Source organism: Chrysochloris asiatica, unplaced genomic scaffold, assembly GCF_000296735.1.
Source record: "Chrysochloris asiatica unplaced genomic scaffold, ChrAsi1.0 scaffold00008, whole genome shotgun sequence".
In the NCBI taxonomy this organism is placed as follows: Eukaryota; Metazoa; Chordata; class Mammalia; order Afrosoricida; family Chrysochloridae; genus Chrysochloris; species Chrysochloris asiatica.
The window spans coordinates 11,082,799-11,097,872 of record NW_006408526.1 but is presented as its reverse complement, the minus strand read 5'-3'; the positions used below and the strand labels follow the sequence as shown (position 1 = coordinate 11,097,872).

The 15,074-nt window shown below is 36.6% G+C and overlaps 1 protein-coding gene across 2 annotated transcripts in view; it reads right to left on the bottom strand.

The window, feature by feature from the left end:
* Positions 1–15,074, bottom strand: part of DYNC2H1 (dynein, cytoplasmic 2, heavy chain 1) — a 369,106-nt gene that overhangs the window by 328,537 nt on the left and 25,495 nt on the right. For both annotated transcript variants that reach the window (XM_006833779.1, XM_006833780.1), the window contains exons 11-13: positions 14,597–14,772; positions 12,266–12,461; positions 3,062–3,157 (exon numbers count right to left, since the gene is read on the bottom strand). In XM_006833779.1, the coding sequence (XP_006833842.1) occupies positions 3,062–3,157; positions 12,266–12,461; positions 14,597–14,772 (468 nt within the window). The remainder of the gene's footprint in view (positions 1–3,061; positions 3,158–12,265; positions 12,462–14,596; positions 14,773–15,074) is intronic.

Sequence of the window (15,074 nt, the reverse complement as noted above, 5' to 3'; positions counted from 1 at the left end):
TCTCTGTCAATGTATGCTTGCAGTCATTTCTGTATTACCTTTAGTAAAACTTTACTTGCATGGGGTATCAAAGATACTGTCCAATGGTTCTGCATTCCATTGGGTCATCTGTCTTTGGAATGGTCACGAATATGATCTCTTCCAATCAGTTGGCCAGATAGTTGTCCTCCAAATTTCTTGGCATAGATGAGTGAGTGCCTACAATGCCGCCTACTTTCTTGAAAGATTTCAGTTTGTATTCTATCAATTCTTGGTGCCTGTCTTTGCTAATTCCTTCAATGCATCTTGGACTTCTTCCTTCAGGATCACTGGCTCTTGATCATATGCTACCCTTGAAATGGTTGAACATCGACCATTTCCTTTTGGTACAGTGACTGTGCATTCTTTCCATCTTCTTTTGATGCTTTCTGCATCATTCAATAATTTGCTCAGAGAATCCTTCAATAATGCAATCGAGGCTTGAATTTTTTCTTCAGTTTCCTCAGTTTGAGAAATGCTGAGCGAGGAACTCTTTTGGTTTCATAACTCCAGGTCTTTGTACATTTTGTTATAATATTTGACTTTGTCTTATTGAGCTGACCTTTGTAATTTTCTGTTCAGCTCTTGAACCTCCTCATTTCTTCCATTTGCTTTAGCATCTCTACACTGGAGAGCAAGTTTCAGAGTCTCTTCTGAAATCCAAAGTGTATGATTTGTTAAATGTAAACCTGGTGATCTGCTCTGTAACCTTCATTCAATTCACAATAAATGTTAAAAAAAAAATATATGGACTCAACATAGCAACAATTGTGAGGATGAGCACAATCTGGTAGTATTTTACATAGTTATGATTCAGGACCAATTCTGCAGCATGTAATAACAACAATATAATATGAATTATATACTCCTAATTAAGGAGTCCTGGTGTGGTGCTATGGGTTAATGCTCCAGACTGCAAAGCCATTTGAACTGCAAGGTCGGTGGTTCAAGCTCACCAGTTGCTCCTCGGAAATCCTATACAGGGTTGCTATGGGTTGGAACTGACTCAACGGCACTTAACAACGACAACAATTAAGTTTAGGAGTTCCGGTGTGGCACTGTGGGTTAATGCACCAGACTGCAAAAGTGTTTGAACTGCAAGGTCAGCGGTTCAGGCTCACTAGTCAATTCTTGGAAACCCTATACAGGGTCGCTACAGGTTGGAACCAACTCAACGGCTCTTAACAATAACAACAATTTAAATCTGAGAACTAGTGTACAGAATACAGTTAACATAGTAGGAATGATTTCTATCCCTTGAAAGGCTTACTTACAAGGTTGGCTAGTGTCAGAACTTAGATTTCTAAAAGTTCCTACCACTCTATTAGTGTGTCTCATTGTATCTAAACTGTTTATACAGACAAATGATTTATGATGAACACCTATTTTCCTTCAGAGAGTCTTGAATTTTGGTATATACTAGACAAAGGTGGCCTACATAACCAACTCTCAAATCAAATAAGGTAACATTTCACATTTGTTAGTACAACATATTGCTGAGAGAAACTAATGTGTCCTGTATGACTCTATTGGGAAAGGATTTCAACCACGTGCTTTGTTTCTTCTATTCTTTTTCTATAATAAATCACAGCCATGAGTATGACTTTATGCTGAGACCTCCTAACAAATCACTGAATTTGGGGGCAGTTTTGTGTAATGTCAAAATTATACAGTATTCATACTGATATGGTGGTTGGTAGTTATGTGCCGTGGAGTCGGTTCCAACTCATAGCGACCCTGTACAGGGTTTCCGAGGCTATAAATCTTTACAGGCGCAGAAAGCCTCATCTTTCTCCCGCGGAACAGCTGGTAGTTTCACACTGCTGACCTTGTGGTTCGCAGCCCAATTCATAACCAATATGCTACCAGAGCTAAAATTAGTACCAAAACATGTGAAACATTGTTGATGTTGTTAGGAGCAATCAAGTCAGTCCCAACGTATAGCAACCCTATGTACAAAAAAAAAAGAAACACTTGTACCATCCTCATAATTATTGTTGTGCATGAGTCCATCTCAGTGGGAGCCTTTCTCTTTTTCACTAACCCTCCACTTTATCAAGCATGATAAAGTGCCTTTCTCCGGGGACTAGTTCCTCCTGACAATATGTCCAAAGTATTGTTACAGTTTAACTCTGCAGTGGGACATAAACATCAGTCTCCACTACCCTGAGAACAGAAGAACAAGATGGTGCCCAGCTACAACAACCAACTGCTCTGAAAAGAATCACATTAGAAGGTCCTGTATGTTGTTGTGGTTGTTAAGTGTTATCGAGTCAGTTCCAACCCACAACGGCCCTGTACAGGGTTTCCAAGGCTATAAATCTTTAAGGGAGCAGAAAGCCTCATCTTTCTTCCACGGAGCAGCTGGTAGTTTCGAACTGCTGACCTTAAGGTTCGCAGCCCGATTCTTAACCACTACGCTATACAGAGCTCCTTAGAAGGTCCTGTATAGAGTATGATCAAATTGTGGAACAAAACTCAAAATCATAAAAGAAAACAGGTTTACTGGTCAGATAGAGGCTGATGGAACCCCGAGACTATGGCCCTCAGTCATCCTTTAGGTCCAGAACTGAACTCACCCCAGTTGCTCAATTTTCAGCCAAACAGTTGATAGGTCTATTAAGGAGGAGTAAGAACACTAGTGAAGTACACACTCCTTAAAATAATCCATCATTTGAGATCAAATGGGCAGCATCTACCCAAAGACAAAGTTCAGAGGGTTTAGGAAAAAAGGAGGAATGGAAACAGGAAACACAGGGAGGAAGCGGAACAAGTGATGTTACATTGGGGGGGATTGCAATCACTGAGATAAAACAAAATGTGTCTGAGTTGTTGAGTGCAAAACAGATGATCTATTCTGTAAGCCTTCACCCAATTCACAATAAAAAGCTAAACAAATCTACAGCTAGAGAAAATGTTACTTGGTTAGAGTGAAGGGAGTTACTGGAGAGTAAAATAAAAATTAAGGATATGCTGTAAAACTGAGAAATAGGAAACATTTCATATGTAATATATATTTATAACCAAAAAAAAGTCCATTTACCTTAATAATTTGTTCAAATGCTAAGGCAGACTGTAACATCATTGGTCTCTGGCTTTGTATCATTTGTTGGTCAATAGAATTATAAAAATGTGCCACCTACAAAGGAAAAGTCCAATTAGCAATAATCAAAAATAAATATCATAATTGCTTGAACGAAAACTTTAATTTTCATCAATCCTAAACTTTAACATAAAATAATTTTTATCTTCACTATAATATGCATTCATATGTTAATATACACAATAAATAAGTATTACATTTCTATCATTTGCTAGGTCATACTGCTGTAGTTTTAGAGTCTTGTATGGCGCTGTAAGATAAGCACTAGACTGTTAACCACCAGCTCCTCCTCAGAAAACTTATACTGATGTTTTTAAGTGCTGTCGAGTGGTTCCAACTCATAGTGACCCTGTATAGGGTTTTTGAGGACCAGCCGGTAGGTTTGAACTGGCGATCTTGTGGTTCACAGCCCAGTGCTTTTCCTACAACACCACACCAGGAAAAGTCAAAATGCATTAGAAGGTATTTAACACAACTGTTGTTGTCCTTAGAAGTCATCAAGTTGATCTGACTCATAGTACCCCCATGTGACAGATTAGAACTGCTGCCCCATAGAATGTTCTACACCTTTAAGGGTGCACACTGCTAGATCATTGTTTCCCTCAGAGCTGCTGGTGGGTTTGAATCATCAACCTCTCAGTTGTTTTTGGTAAGTGCAGTCAAGTCGGTGCCAACTCATAGCAACCCTGTATAGGATTTTTGAGGAGTGGCTGATTAGGCTTGAACCGCCGACCTTGCAGTGACCTTGCAGTCCAGGGCATTAACCCACAGCACCTGAATACTTAACTATTGTGCCTCTAGGACTTCTAGAGGCTGGGTAAACAAAGATTATAAAACCTGATTCCTATAATCAAGAAGTTCACAGTTTCAAAGAGAAGAGAGCAATCCAACAAAGTATGTTAAATACTATACACTGAATCCTAAATTCCTATTCCTTTCCAAATCTTCTCCTTCCTATTTTAATATATACGGCAATCATTTACCCATTTCTAATACCAAGAATATCTGAATCATTTTTAACTCTTCTCTCCCACTTTACATCAGCAAAGTTTATTGACTATACTTCCAAAATGTAACTTGAACCCAACCACTTCACCCCACTTCCACCAACACCACACCAATCCAAGCATCTTTACCCGTTGTTTAAACCATTACAGTAGTTCTTTAACTGGTCTGCCTGCTTCCAACATGGCATCCTACAGTCTATTGGAAGCAGCAAGAGTGGTCTTTTTTAAGCACAAATCACATCAAAAGATGGATTGGCACAGTGACAGCAGCAATGGCTCAAGTGTGGCAGTGACTGTGAGGTTTACACAGGACTGGGCAGTGTTTCATTATGTTGTGCTTAAGGTCACGATGAGTCAGCACCAACTCGATGGCAATAACAACACCCTGAAATACTAGTTAACCTTGAATGGAAACTATCCCTCAAGATCATCTTTTAGCAAAATAACAAAGTAACACACAAAATAAAAGATATTACTCTATGGGTGGCACTCTATTAAAACTCAGGTATATGAAACCAAAAAAGCCAACATTTACTCCGAAACAAATATGAGACGATAAGGGCCAAGGAAAGCAGAGTACAGGAAACAACCAACCAGAAAGCAATTAAAGAGAATGTTAACACACAATTCCTACTGTCACTTAACAATTTGTATGTTACTGCATTTGTTAGGTGTCATTGACTCAGTTCAGACTCAGTGACCATATGTACAACTGAATCAAATACTGTCTAATGCTTCACCATTCTTACAGCCATTCCCATGTTTAGTCCATTGTTGTAAACATGGTGTCCATCCACCTTGAGGGCCCTGATCCTTTCACTAACCCTCTGATTTATCAAGCATGATGTCCTGCAGAGACTATCCCTCTTCATAACATGTCCAAAGTAATGTGAGACAAAGTCTCACCATTCTAGCTTCTAGGGATTCTCTAACTATATGTATTTCTTCCGAGAAAGAATTGTTCATTCTTCTTGCAGTTCTTACTCTATCCAGTATGCATGCATAATTCAAATGTATCACTCTTCTTCAACCTTCTTTACTCACTGTCCAGCTTTTACAGGCATATGAGACTACTGAAAATACCCTGCTTTGGATCAAGTGCTCCTTAGTCCTCAACCTGACATCTTTACATTATAACACCTTAAAAAGGTCTTTTGCAGTTGATTAGTTCAATGCAATTCATCAATTGATGTCTTGTCGGCTGATTCCATGGTTGTTGTGAATCTATATAAAATGAAATCCTTGACAACTTTAATCTTTTCTCCATTTATCATGATATTGCTTATTAATCTGTTTGTGAGGATGTTTCCTTATGTTGAGGTGCAATCAAAACAGAAGGCTATATATAGTCTTTGATCTTCATCAGAAAGTGCTTCAAATTCTCACCTTTTAACAAGCAAGATTGTGTCATCTGCAATCCCAGCAGTTAATAAGTCTTCCTCCAATCCTGATGCCATGTTCTTCATGTAGTCCAGCTTCTCTGATAATTTTGATAATTTATTCAGCATACAGACTGAGTACGTATAGTGAAAGCATAAAACCCTGACACACACCTTTCCTGATTTTGAAACCATTCAGTAGCCCCTTGTTCTGCTTGAACGATTGCCACATTTGTTCCTCTCATGAGGACTATATACAGGTTCCTCATGAGCACAAGAGTTCTGGAATTCCTATTTATGATTCACATAGTCAAATACCTTTGCATAATCAATAATACACAAGCAAACATCTTTCTGGTATTCTCTACTTTCAGCCAAGATCCATCTTATGTCAGCAATGACAGCCTTCATTCCACATATTCTTCTGAATCCCGATTCATTCCATGGCAGTTCCCTGTCTATGTACTGCTGCAACCATTTTAAAATTATCTTCAGAACATTACTTGTATGTGATAATTTCTGCATTCCATTGCAGCACCTTTCTTTGGAATGGGCACAAATATAGATCTCTTCCAGGTGACTGGCCTAATTCCTTCACAGATGAGTGAGGGCTCCCAGCATTGCATCTATTTATTCAAACATCTCAATTGGTATTCTTTAAATTCCTGGTGCCTTGTTTTTCACTAATGTCTTCAGTGTTGCTTGAATTTCAACCTTCAATACAAAGAATTCTTGGCAGTATGCTACCTCCTGAAATGGGTGAATATTAACCAATTCTTCTTGGTACAGTGACTATGTATTGTCTTCCTTTGACAACCTTCCCTTGATACTTCCCTTGATCCTTTCCCATAAACTCCTCAATATTGCAACTCAAAGCATTTATTTAAGCTTAGCAATTCTGAGTATGTTCTTCCCATCTGCTTTTCTAACTCCAAGTTTTCACATATTTCATTATAATACTTTACTTTGCCCTCATAGGCTGCCCTTTGGCATCTGTTGTTCAACTCTTTAACTTCATCGTTTTTTTCAAATCACTTTAGCTACTCTGTGTTCAAGACCAAGTTTTAAAGAGTCTCTGCTGGCATCCATTTTGGTCTTTTCTTGCTTGCTTCTCTTTTTAAAGACTTTTAACTTTCTACATGCATAATATCCTTAGTGTCATCCCACAACTCAACTGATCTTCAATAATGTTAATGTGTCAAATCTGTTCTTGAAATGATCTCTAAATTCAAGGTTGTATTTTGGCTCTCATTGACTTGTTTTAATTTTTTTCAGCTTCAGCCTGAACTCACATATGAGCAACTGATGGTTTATTCCAAAGTTGGACCCTCACTTTCTTCTGACTGATGATATTGTGCTTCTCCATCATCTCTTTTCACAGATGTAGTAGATTTGATTCCTCTGTATTCCATCCAGAGGTACAAAAGGTGTCTGCAATGAATAAATCATTGGTATTGGAAAATTCTATCATACAGTCTCATCGTTTCTATCACCAAAGTCATATTTTCCAATTACTGGTCGTTCTTTTTGATTCCAGCTTTCACATCATTCCAATCACCAATAATTATCAGTGCATCTTGACTGCATGTTTGATCCATTATAGACTAAAGCAGTTGATAGAAATCCTGTTTCTTCATCTTTGGCATTAGTGACTTGTGTGTAAATGTGTATATACTCATATTAACGGGTCTTCCTTGTAGGCATATGCATATTACCCTATCACTGACAGCACTGTACTTCTGGATACATCTTAAAATGTTCTTTTTGTGTGTTAAACTTTTTATTGTGAACTAAATGAAGGTTTACAGAGTAGACCTTCAGTTTTCAGTTTCATCTCAATGATTTCAATCCTTTCCAGGTACCAACTATCCTACTTCCTCCCTGTGGTTTTTATTTCCATTGCACCCTCCTTAGGTAAATGTTGCCCTTTTGATCATGACTGTTTGACCATTCCATGATGTGAATATTTTCCTAGTGTTGCTATCTTCTCTATATACCTATCTACTGCTTGGCTAAAAATTGGCCCATGAAAATTGGTTCCATTCCATATCTAAAGGGTGGCTGAAGACCATACTCTCAGGTTCCTCCACTGTGTTTCTAACCATAAGCCTGGTTATTTTTGTAATTTTGATTTTTGTTCCACGTTGTCTTCTCCTCTATCCAGAACCTTCTAATGTGCTCCCTTTCAGAGGAGTTAATGGTGGTAGCTGGCCCCATCCAATTCTTCTAGTCTCAGGGTCTTGGAGGATGTTCACTAGTTCCATTAGGCTTTTGGACTAATTGATTTCAAATGTCTTAAATTTCATCACTCCTTCTTTTATCCATACATGAAGAGACCAATAATTGCATCTTAAATGGCCACTCATGAGCTTTTAAGACCCAGACTCTACTCATCAAAGTAGGATACAGAACATAGTTTTCATGGACTGTCATGCCAGTTGACCACGGTGTCCGCTAAGACTGTGGTCCTGAGTCCTCAGGCCCAGGAATTCATTGCCTCAAGGTATTTGCCAATGTCTAAGGAGTTTTCATCATTTTGTCCTCTGTATGCTCCACCACATTCATAGGTATGTTCACAGCAAAGGTAAATACCCATATACAAATAACCTCTGTCAAACCTTTATATATTTGTGGGTATATTCCCACTTTCCCTCTCTTACCTGTTCAGCTTGTGCATCTGTCCATGTATCCACTCATAGAACACTGTTGTTACAAGGTTCTGTAAATAACAGCATTTACCTCTATCCCCTTTAACCCTTGCATTCATCCCTTGCATTTCAACAGTCTCCATCATTCTCCTGCCAACTTCCCTTTTGGTGTATACTGCCTTCCCCGTCACCCAAGTTATACATGTCTGTTGTCTAGCCAGTGAATTACTGTCCTACCCTTCCATCCAGGTAACTATCAAACAATGTTTATTTTAGCATAAAACCCTTTTCTTGAGCTTTTATAAGAGTAGACGCATACAATTTTTGTCCTTTTGTTATTAACTAATTTAACTCAGGTTAATGTTCTCCAAAGATGAGGCGGTCTGCTCCCGTAAAGATTTACAGCCTCGGAAACCCTGTGTAGGGTCGCTATGAGTCAGAAGCGACTCCACGGCACATAACAACAACAACAATGTTCTCCAGGTCCATCCATGCTATGAGGGATTTTGCAGATTCATCTTTATTCTTCAGTGCTGCATAATCTCCCGTTGTGTGTATGTACCAAAGTGTGTTTATCCATTCTTTCATTGATAGGCATTTAGGCTATCTCCACCTCTTTGCTATAGTAAATAGTCCTGCAGTGAACACGAGAAGATATATATTTCTTGGGAATCTATACCAATGGAGTCCTGATGTGGTGCTGTAGGATTAGCACTGGACTGAAAGATCAGTCTGAACTGCAAGGTCAACAGTTCAAATTCACCATCCACTCCTCAGAAACCCTATATAGATATGTGCTAGAACCAACTCGACAGCACTTAACAAAAACAACAACATATACCAAGTAGAAGGATTGCCAGGTCATATAGTATTACTATTTCCAACTTTCTGAGGACGTTCCATACCATTTTCCACAATGGTTGTACCTTTTTACAGTCCCCCTAGCAATATAGGTTTCCAGATTCTTCACACCCTCACCAGCATTTGTTGTTTTCTTATTTTTTTTTAATCTTTGATATTAATGTTGCAGTGAGATATATCTATCTATCTATCTATCTATCTAGATAGATAGATAGATAGATAGATAGATAGATAGATAGACGGATAGATGGAGTCCTAGTGTAGCACAGTGGGCTAATGCATCAGACTGCACAGTCATTTGAACTGCAAAGTCAGTGGTTCAAGCTCACCAGCTGCTCCTCCAAAACCCAATACAGGGTTTCTGTGGGTCTAAATTGACTCATTGGCACTTAACAACAGCAATAATATTTGTAAATATTGTTGTTAAGTGCCATAAGGTCGGTTCTGACTCACTGTGACACTTTATAGGATTCCCAGGGAGCAGCTGGTGGGTTTGAACCACTGAATTCAAAAGAATGATACTAGGTACCTTCAAAAGATTGACAGAAACATCTAGCAAAGTAAGGAGAACACAGTAAAAACTTTAGAGGAATTCAGGAAAACATAATATGAAAAAACAGACAAAATGAATGTAAATTTTGAAACAATACAAAATCTACAATTAGAAATCCAGAAGATTAATACTAAGATTTCAGAAATGGCTAATACCTTGAAAAGGTAAAGGAGTAGATTAGAAGCAATGAAAGCCCAAATTAGTGAGTTCAAAGATAAATCTCTCAATACTAGTATGCTAGAAGAACAATCAGAAAAAAAGAATTAAAAATCTGAAAAATCTGGACATCATTAAGCAAAATAACTTATGTGTGATTGGAATTCCAGAGCAGGAGGAGATGATACAAAGCACAGAGAAAATTATCAGAGTTGGTGGAAGAAAACTTTCCTAACAATGTAAGACAAGAAGACAAGCATACAAAAAGCTGAATGAACCCCAAACAAGATAGAACCCAAAAGGAAATCCCCAAGACATATCATAATTAAACTTTCCAAAGACAAAGACAAGGAAAGAATCCTGAGAGCAGCTCAGGAAAAACTAAAAGGTGCCTACAAAGGAGAATCAATAAGACTAAGCTCGGATTTCTCAGCAGAAACCATGCAGGCAAAAAGGCAATGAGATGACATATACAAAACTGAAAGAAAAAATTGCCAACCAAGAATCATACCCCCAGCAAAACTATCCCTCAGATAGGATGGTGAAATTAGGACAATTCCATATAAACAGATTTTGTAATAACCAGATCAACTTTACAAAAATACTAAAAGGTATTTTTATGATACCAGGAGGAAATTTTCTTATGGCTGAAAACCAACAACAGCAGACAACAACCTGAGATTAACATACATGACAAGACCACCCAGATCTGAATCCAGATACAGAATTACTTAGAAAAAAAACAAACCTACAAGACTGAAAACAGGGAATCAGAGATATCGATTTAAAATGATGCCAACTACAAAGCAAAGAGAGAGAATAGTGTAGATACAGAACCCCAAATGCCAAGTAGATTACAAGATAAAACACACTGCTTTAAACTCAGGAGGGGAAATTAATAAACTACAGAGTAACCTCAAAGAAAATTAATGCACCGTCACATCAAAATAAAAAAGAGAAAAATCAGAAAGAATTAGAAAAATGAAAAGAAGCCTGAGAAACAAAATGAACTCAGTACAGAAAATCATGTGGAATATAGAAACCAGCAGCAGTACAAAATGCGAGCATCAAAACTACAGCAATCAATTCATACCTATTAGTAATTATACTGAATGTAAATGGATTCAGTGCAGCAATCAAGAGACAGAGAGTAGCAGAGTGGAAAATAAAACAGGATTCTTCAACATGCTGTCTACAAGAGATACGACTTAACACAAATAGATACATACACACCCATGTTCAGTGCAGCACTATTCATAATAACAAAAAGATGGAGACAGTCCAAATGCCCATCAACAAAAGGAAGGTTAAACAAACTTTGGTACCCACACAATGGAATACTAAGCAACACTAACAAATACTGAGTCTGCAAAACACCTCAAAACATGGATGAACCTGGAGAACATTATGCTGAGTGAAATTTGTCAATCACAAAATAGACAAATATTGTATGAGACCAATGGTGTAAATATTTTTTAAAAGATTTTCCTGATAAAAGAAACATTTTATGATGGTTACTGAGGAGGGTAGACACAGTTAATATAGGTGACAGGACAGACAATATACAATAAGAGGAAGGTTGGCAGAGGAACAATGAAGGTAGCAAGAGACACAGGGTGGAACACAGAGTAAAGTGAATAGAGGTAAATACTGTTAACTGATGGTACATGGAGGTGATTGCAGTCATTGCAATGAAGCAAAGTATAAGATTCGTTGACTATAAAACTGACAATCTGCTCTGTCAACTTTCACTCAATTCACAAAAAAAGTTTTTAAAAAATCAAAAATACAAGGTAACTATCTTCTAAAATTAATAATCAGCTAAGAGAAAGACAAAAAGAATCAAATACCGTATGAAAGTATTAAAATAGCGATCCTCCCACTGTACTATTCATCACAGAAGAAGGAACAATTAACTAAAGGAAGGCATAACAAAGAAACTGACTTTTGAGTTGGGAATTAAACAATGACTGATTTTTCCAGCCAGAGAAAACACTTTCAGTGCTTAGAGACAAGCTTCATCTTACAAAAGCACAGAGTGTAACATTAAGAGAAAGACTATGAGGAGGGAGGGCTAAAATCTTAAGAAAAACCTTATAAGCCATGGCAAGGACCAGAAGCAGCACTAACTGGTTTTAACCAGGGAAACATGATGGCAATGTACAAATTAAATTGATGAAAGAAATAACTAGAAACACAGACAATTCAATTAGCCTGATAATTATCTAAGAATTTGTTCCAAGAAGATAGGCAGAAGGTACTTTTAACAGACAGTTGAGAAAAAGAGAAATAAAAAATAATACTCTATTTTTAAAATGCTTTCATAACAAAAAGTAGTAACAACAATACTTCGAAGTAATAAATCCCTGTACAGGTTACAAAGCAAACGTTGTATCGAGTCTCTTAACAGACCATAATTTCATAATACTAAATGGTACATTAGCCCAAAACAAGCAAAAGTAAAAAACAAAGCCCTTCAAATATTCTAGTTTAATGTAATAAACTGAAAATAGATACACTATCAAAAAATAATTTCATACTTGTTTAAGAATAATTGCTTGCTTGCAGAATTTCTGTGCAATGTTTGCAACTTGCTGTATTTTAGCAGGAATAACAAAGCCAAGTGCAGAAAGCTGACGAACTTCTCTCAGAAGAATGACCAAACGATCTGAGTAATGCACTTTTAATGAGCCATCGTTAGGATCCAATTCCATAATTCGACTATTAGCCTGAATACTACAAAACAAAATGAATATTTTACATTTTCATGTTCACACTGTTTTATGAAAACAAAGTATGATTTTTATAACTTCTTTGTTAATCTAAAATCTGCTCAAAGGAAAGAAAAGTAAGAAGTTTTCAGGCTCTGTTTTGTGTAGTTTTTTTAACTTTTTTTTTCCTTCACATAGTTATCTTACTAACAAACTGCAATATTCAAAATAAATTATCACATTAACATTTCAACCAAACATTTTTAAAAACAGAAAAATCAATCTCTTAACCTTTAGCAAAAGGAGCTCTGGTAGTGTAGTGGTTACAAATCAGGCTTCTAACCTCAAGGTCAGCAGTTCAAAACTACCAGTCGTTACTCAAAAGAAAGATGAGGCTTTCTGCTCCCATTAAGATTTACAGCCGCGGAAACCCTATGCAGGGTCACTATGAGCTGGAACCAACTCCACAGCACATAACAACAACAACAACCTTTAGCAAAGATTCAAAATTGACATCACATTCACCAAAAGGAAAAAAATGTTTTGATTCACGTTATAAAAGGTACCCTAGATTCGTGCAATATCAGTCTACTTGGTTATTTAAGACTTTTATTAAAGTATCAATGATAACACAAAATAATAGGAGAATAGATATTCAAATGTTTTAATCCTCTAGCTGCCCTTGCTCTGTTTCATGTAAAGGCGATAATAGAAAATTTTACTTTGGGCTATTCTAATCAGCATGGATTGCAAAATACTGTGCCAAATGACACATAAATCCTGTGTTCTCATTGCCTGTCTTTTAGGATTAAGTTTACTGAGCTTTTCAAGTCACTCACAATTCAGAAACCTAACAGATCTTAAAAGTTACTAAAAGCAAAAAACAAGCCTAGTCAACCTACTTAATAGCACAAAAAACAAAGTGCACTAAAAAGTAAGTACTTTGAAATGTCTTAAAATGGTAACTTAAGCCCAATTTGTCCTATCTGAACATAAAGTCTATCAGAAAACTATGTAATGACATTTTCTGCCTTTATTTAAAACTAATCTTCTCTCCTTGAAAGAGACAGATTGGGTTTCTACATATCAGAATTTCCAAAGAACAGTGATTCTACTTGACAGTAATAGACTTCACCCAAAAAAGGTGGGTGGAGTTTTCAGAACCAAATGGAAAACACTCTGTTGAACCAACTGCAGCTCTCAGACCTTTGGCAGGCTACCACACATAATGGCTATCCACCACTGTAGTGATAGAGTCTGCACGTTGCTCCCTTTCTTCCTTTCTTATTTTCTTTTTTTCTGGAGCACCTCACAACAGAGCTTAATGGCATTAAAATTATAATCATAATGCCCTAGCACCTTTACGTTCCTTTATTCTTCTTCCAGAACCAGAATTCTAGATACAAGGGGATTCAATGTTTGTGGGAAAATTCCATTATCTTTTAATTTCATTTTTCCATGAATGTTTTGAAGCCTCCTCATGTGAAAAATAAAAACAAAACAATTCATTCAGTTTAATAAGCTACCATCTCTGGCCTAATTATCTTTTGTAGCAATATTGTTCATGTTATGGACAAAGTTCCATTACAAATTTCTAAAAATACAGACAACAACATGCCATGGAAAGTTGATCTTAGGTACAGAGAAACAATGATTCTCTAAGACCATCCATTTAAATCCTCATTAGTACAATTAGGTTAACTAATTCAATTAAGCTCAATGCAGTCTAAAAAACATTTATCAAAGCCTTATTATGTTGGCCAACATGAATAAAAATCCATCTAAAGGAGCTTACAGTCAGTAAAATTTTACAGTTTACAATGCAATTTTGTATATACAATATTAATGCAAGCAAGAATTAAAGGTATATGAACACCAATAACAAAAACAATGAAAAAGAAAAACCTAATTCCAAAACAGGTACCTGCAGTTCTGGGGAAAAGACATGAGAAGAGGGAAGCAGTCAATTATTTCATCAAAGTTTCCAACCTTAATGGCTTAAAAGCTTATGATCTAAAACTAACAACAACAACAGGAGAATCAGAAAGCCTGAAGAAAAGTCTAAAGATGTGAAATAATTAATTGCATCTTTCATTTGCATTAATAATGTAAGTAACAAGATTCCTGCATATATTTCTATATTTAGACGTTCAAACTTACCACAAACCAGATCTGGAATCAGACAAACCTGACTGAATGTCTCTTGACCAATCATCAAATTGTTCTTGTTCATAAAGTTTAAACTGATCTGAAAGATCTTCAGCACTTCGATGGAAAGATCGAAATCCTGACAAGTCAGATAAAAGAGCTTCTGCAATCTTGATAGTATCATCCACCTTAAAAGTCAAGTTATCAAAATATAAATCATTAAAGTTTAACAAATGTAGCATAAAATAATGAGCCCCTTCTCTGATCTGTGATTAAGAAATTACTTTTTCATTCATTTAGAGTAGAACTAAGATTCACCAAGGAACAGTGTAAGAATATAAATCCCTACTTTGCATTTCAATTATACAACCTCACTGAATGGTTTAAAATTAAGAAAGGTGTACGACAGGGTTGTATTCTTTCACCATACTTATTCAACTTGTATGCTGAGCAAATAATATGAGAAGCTGGGTTCTATGAAAAAAAAAAA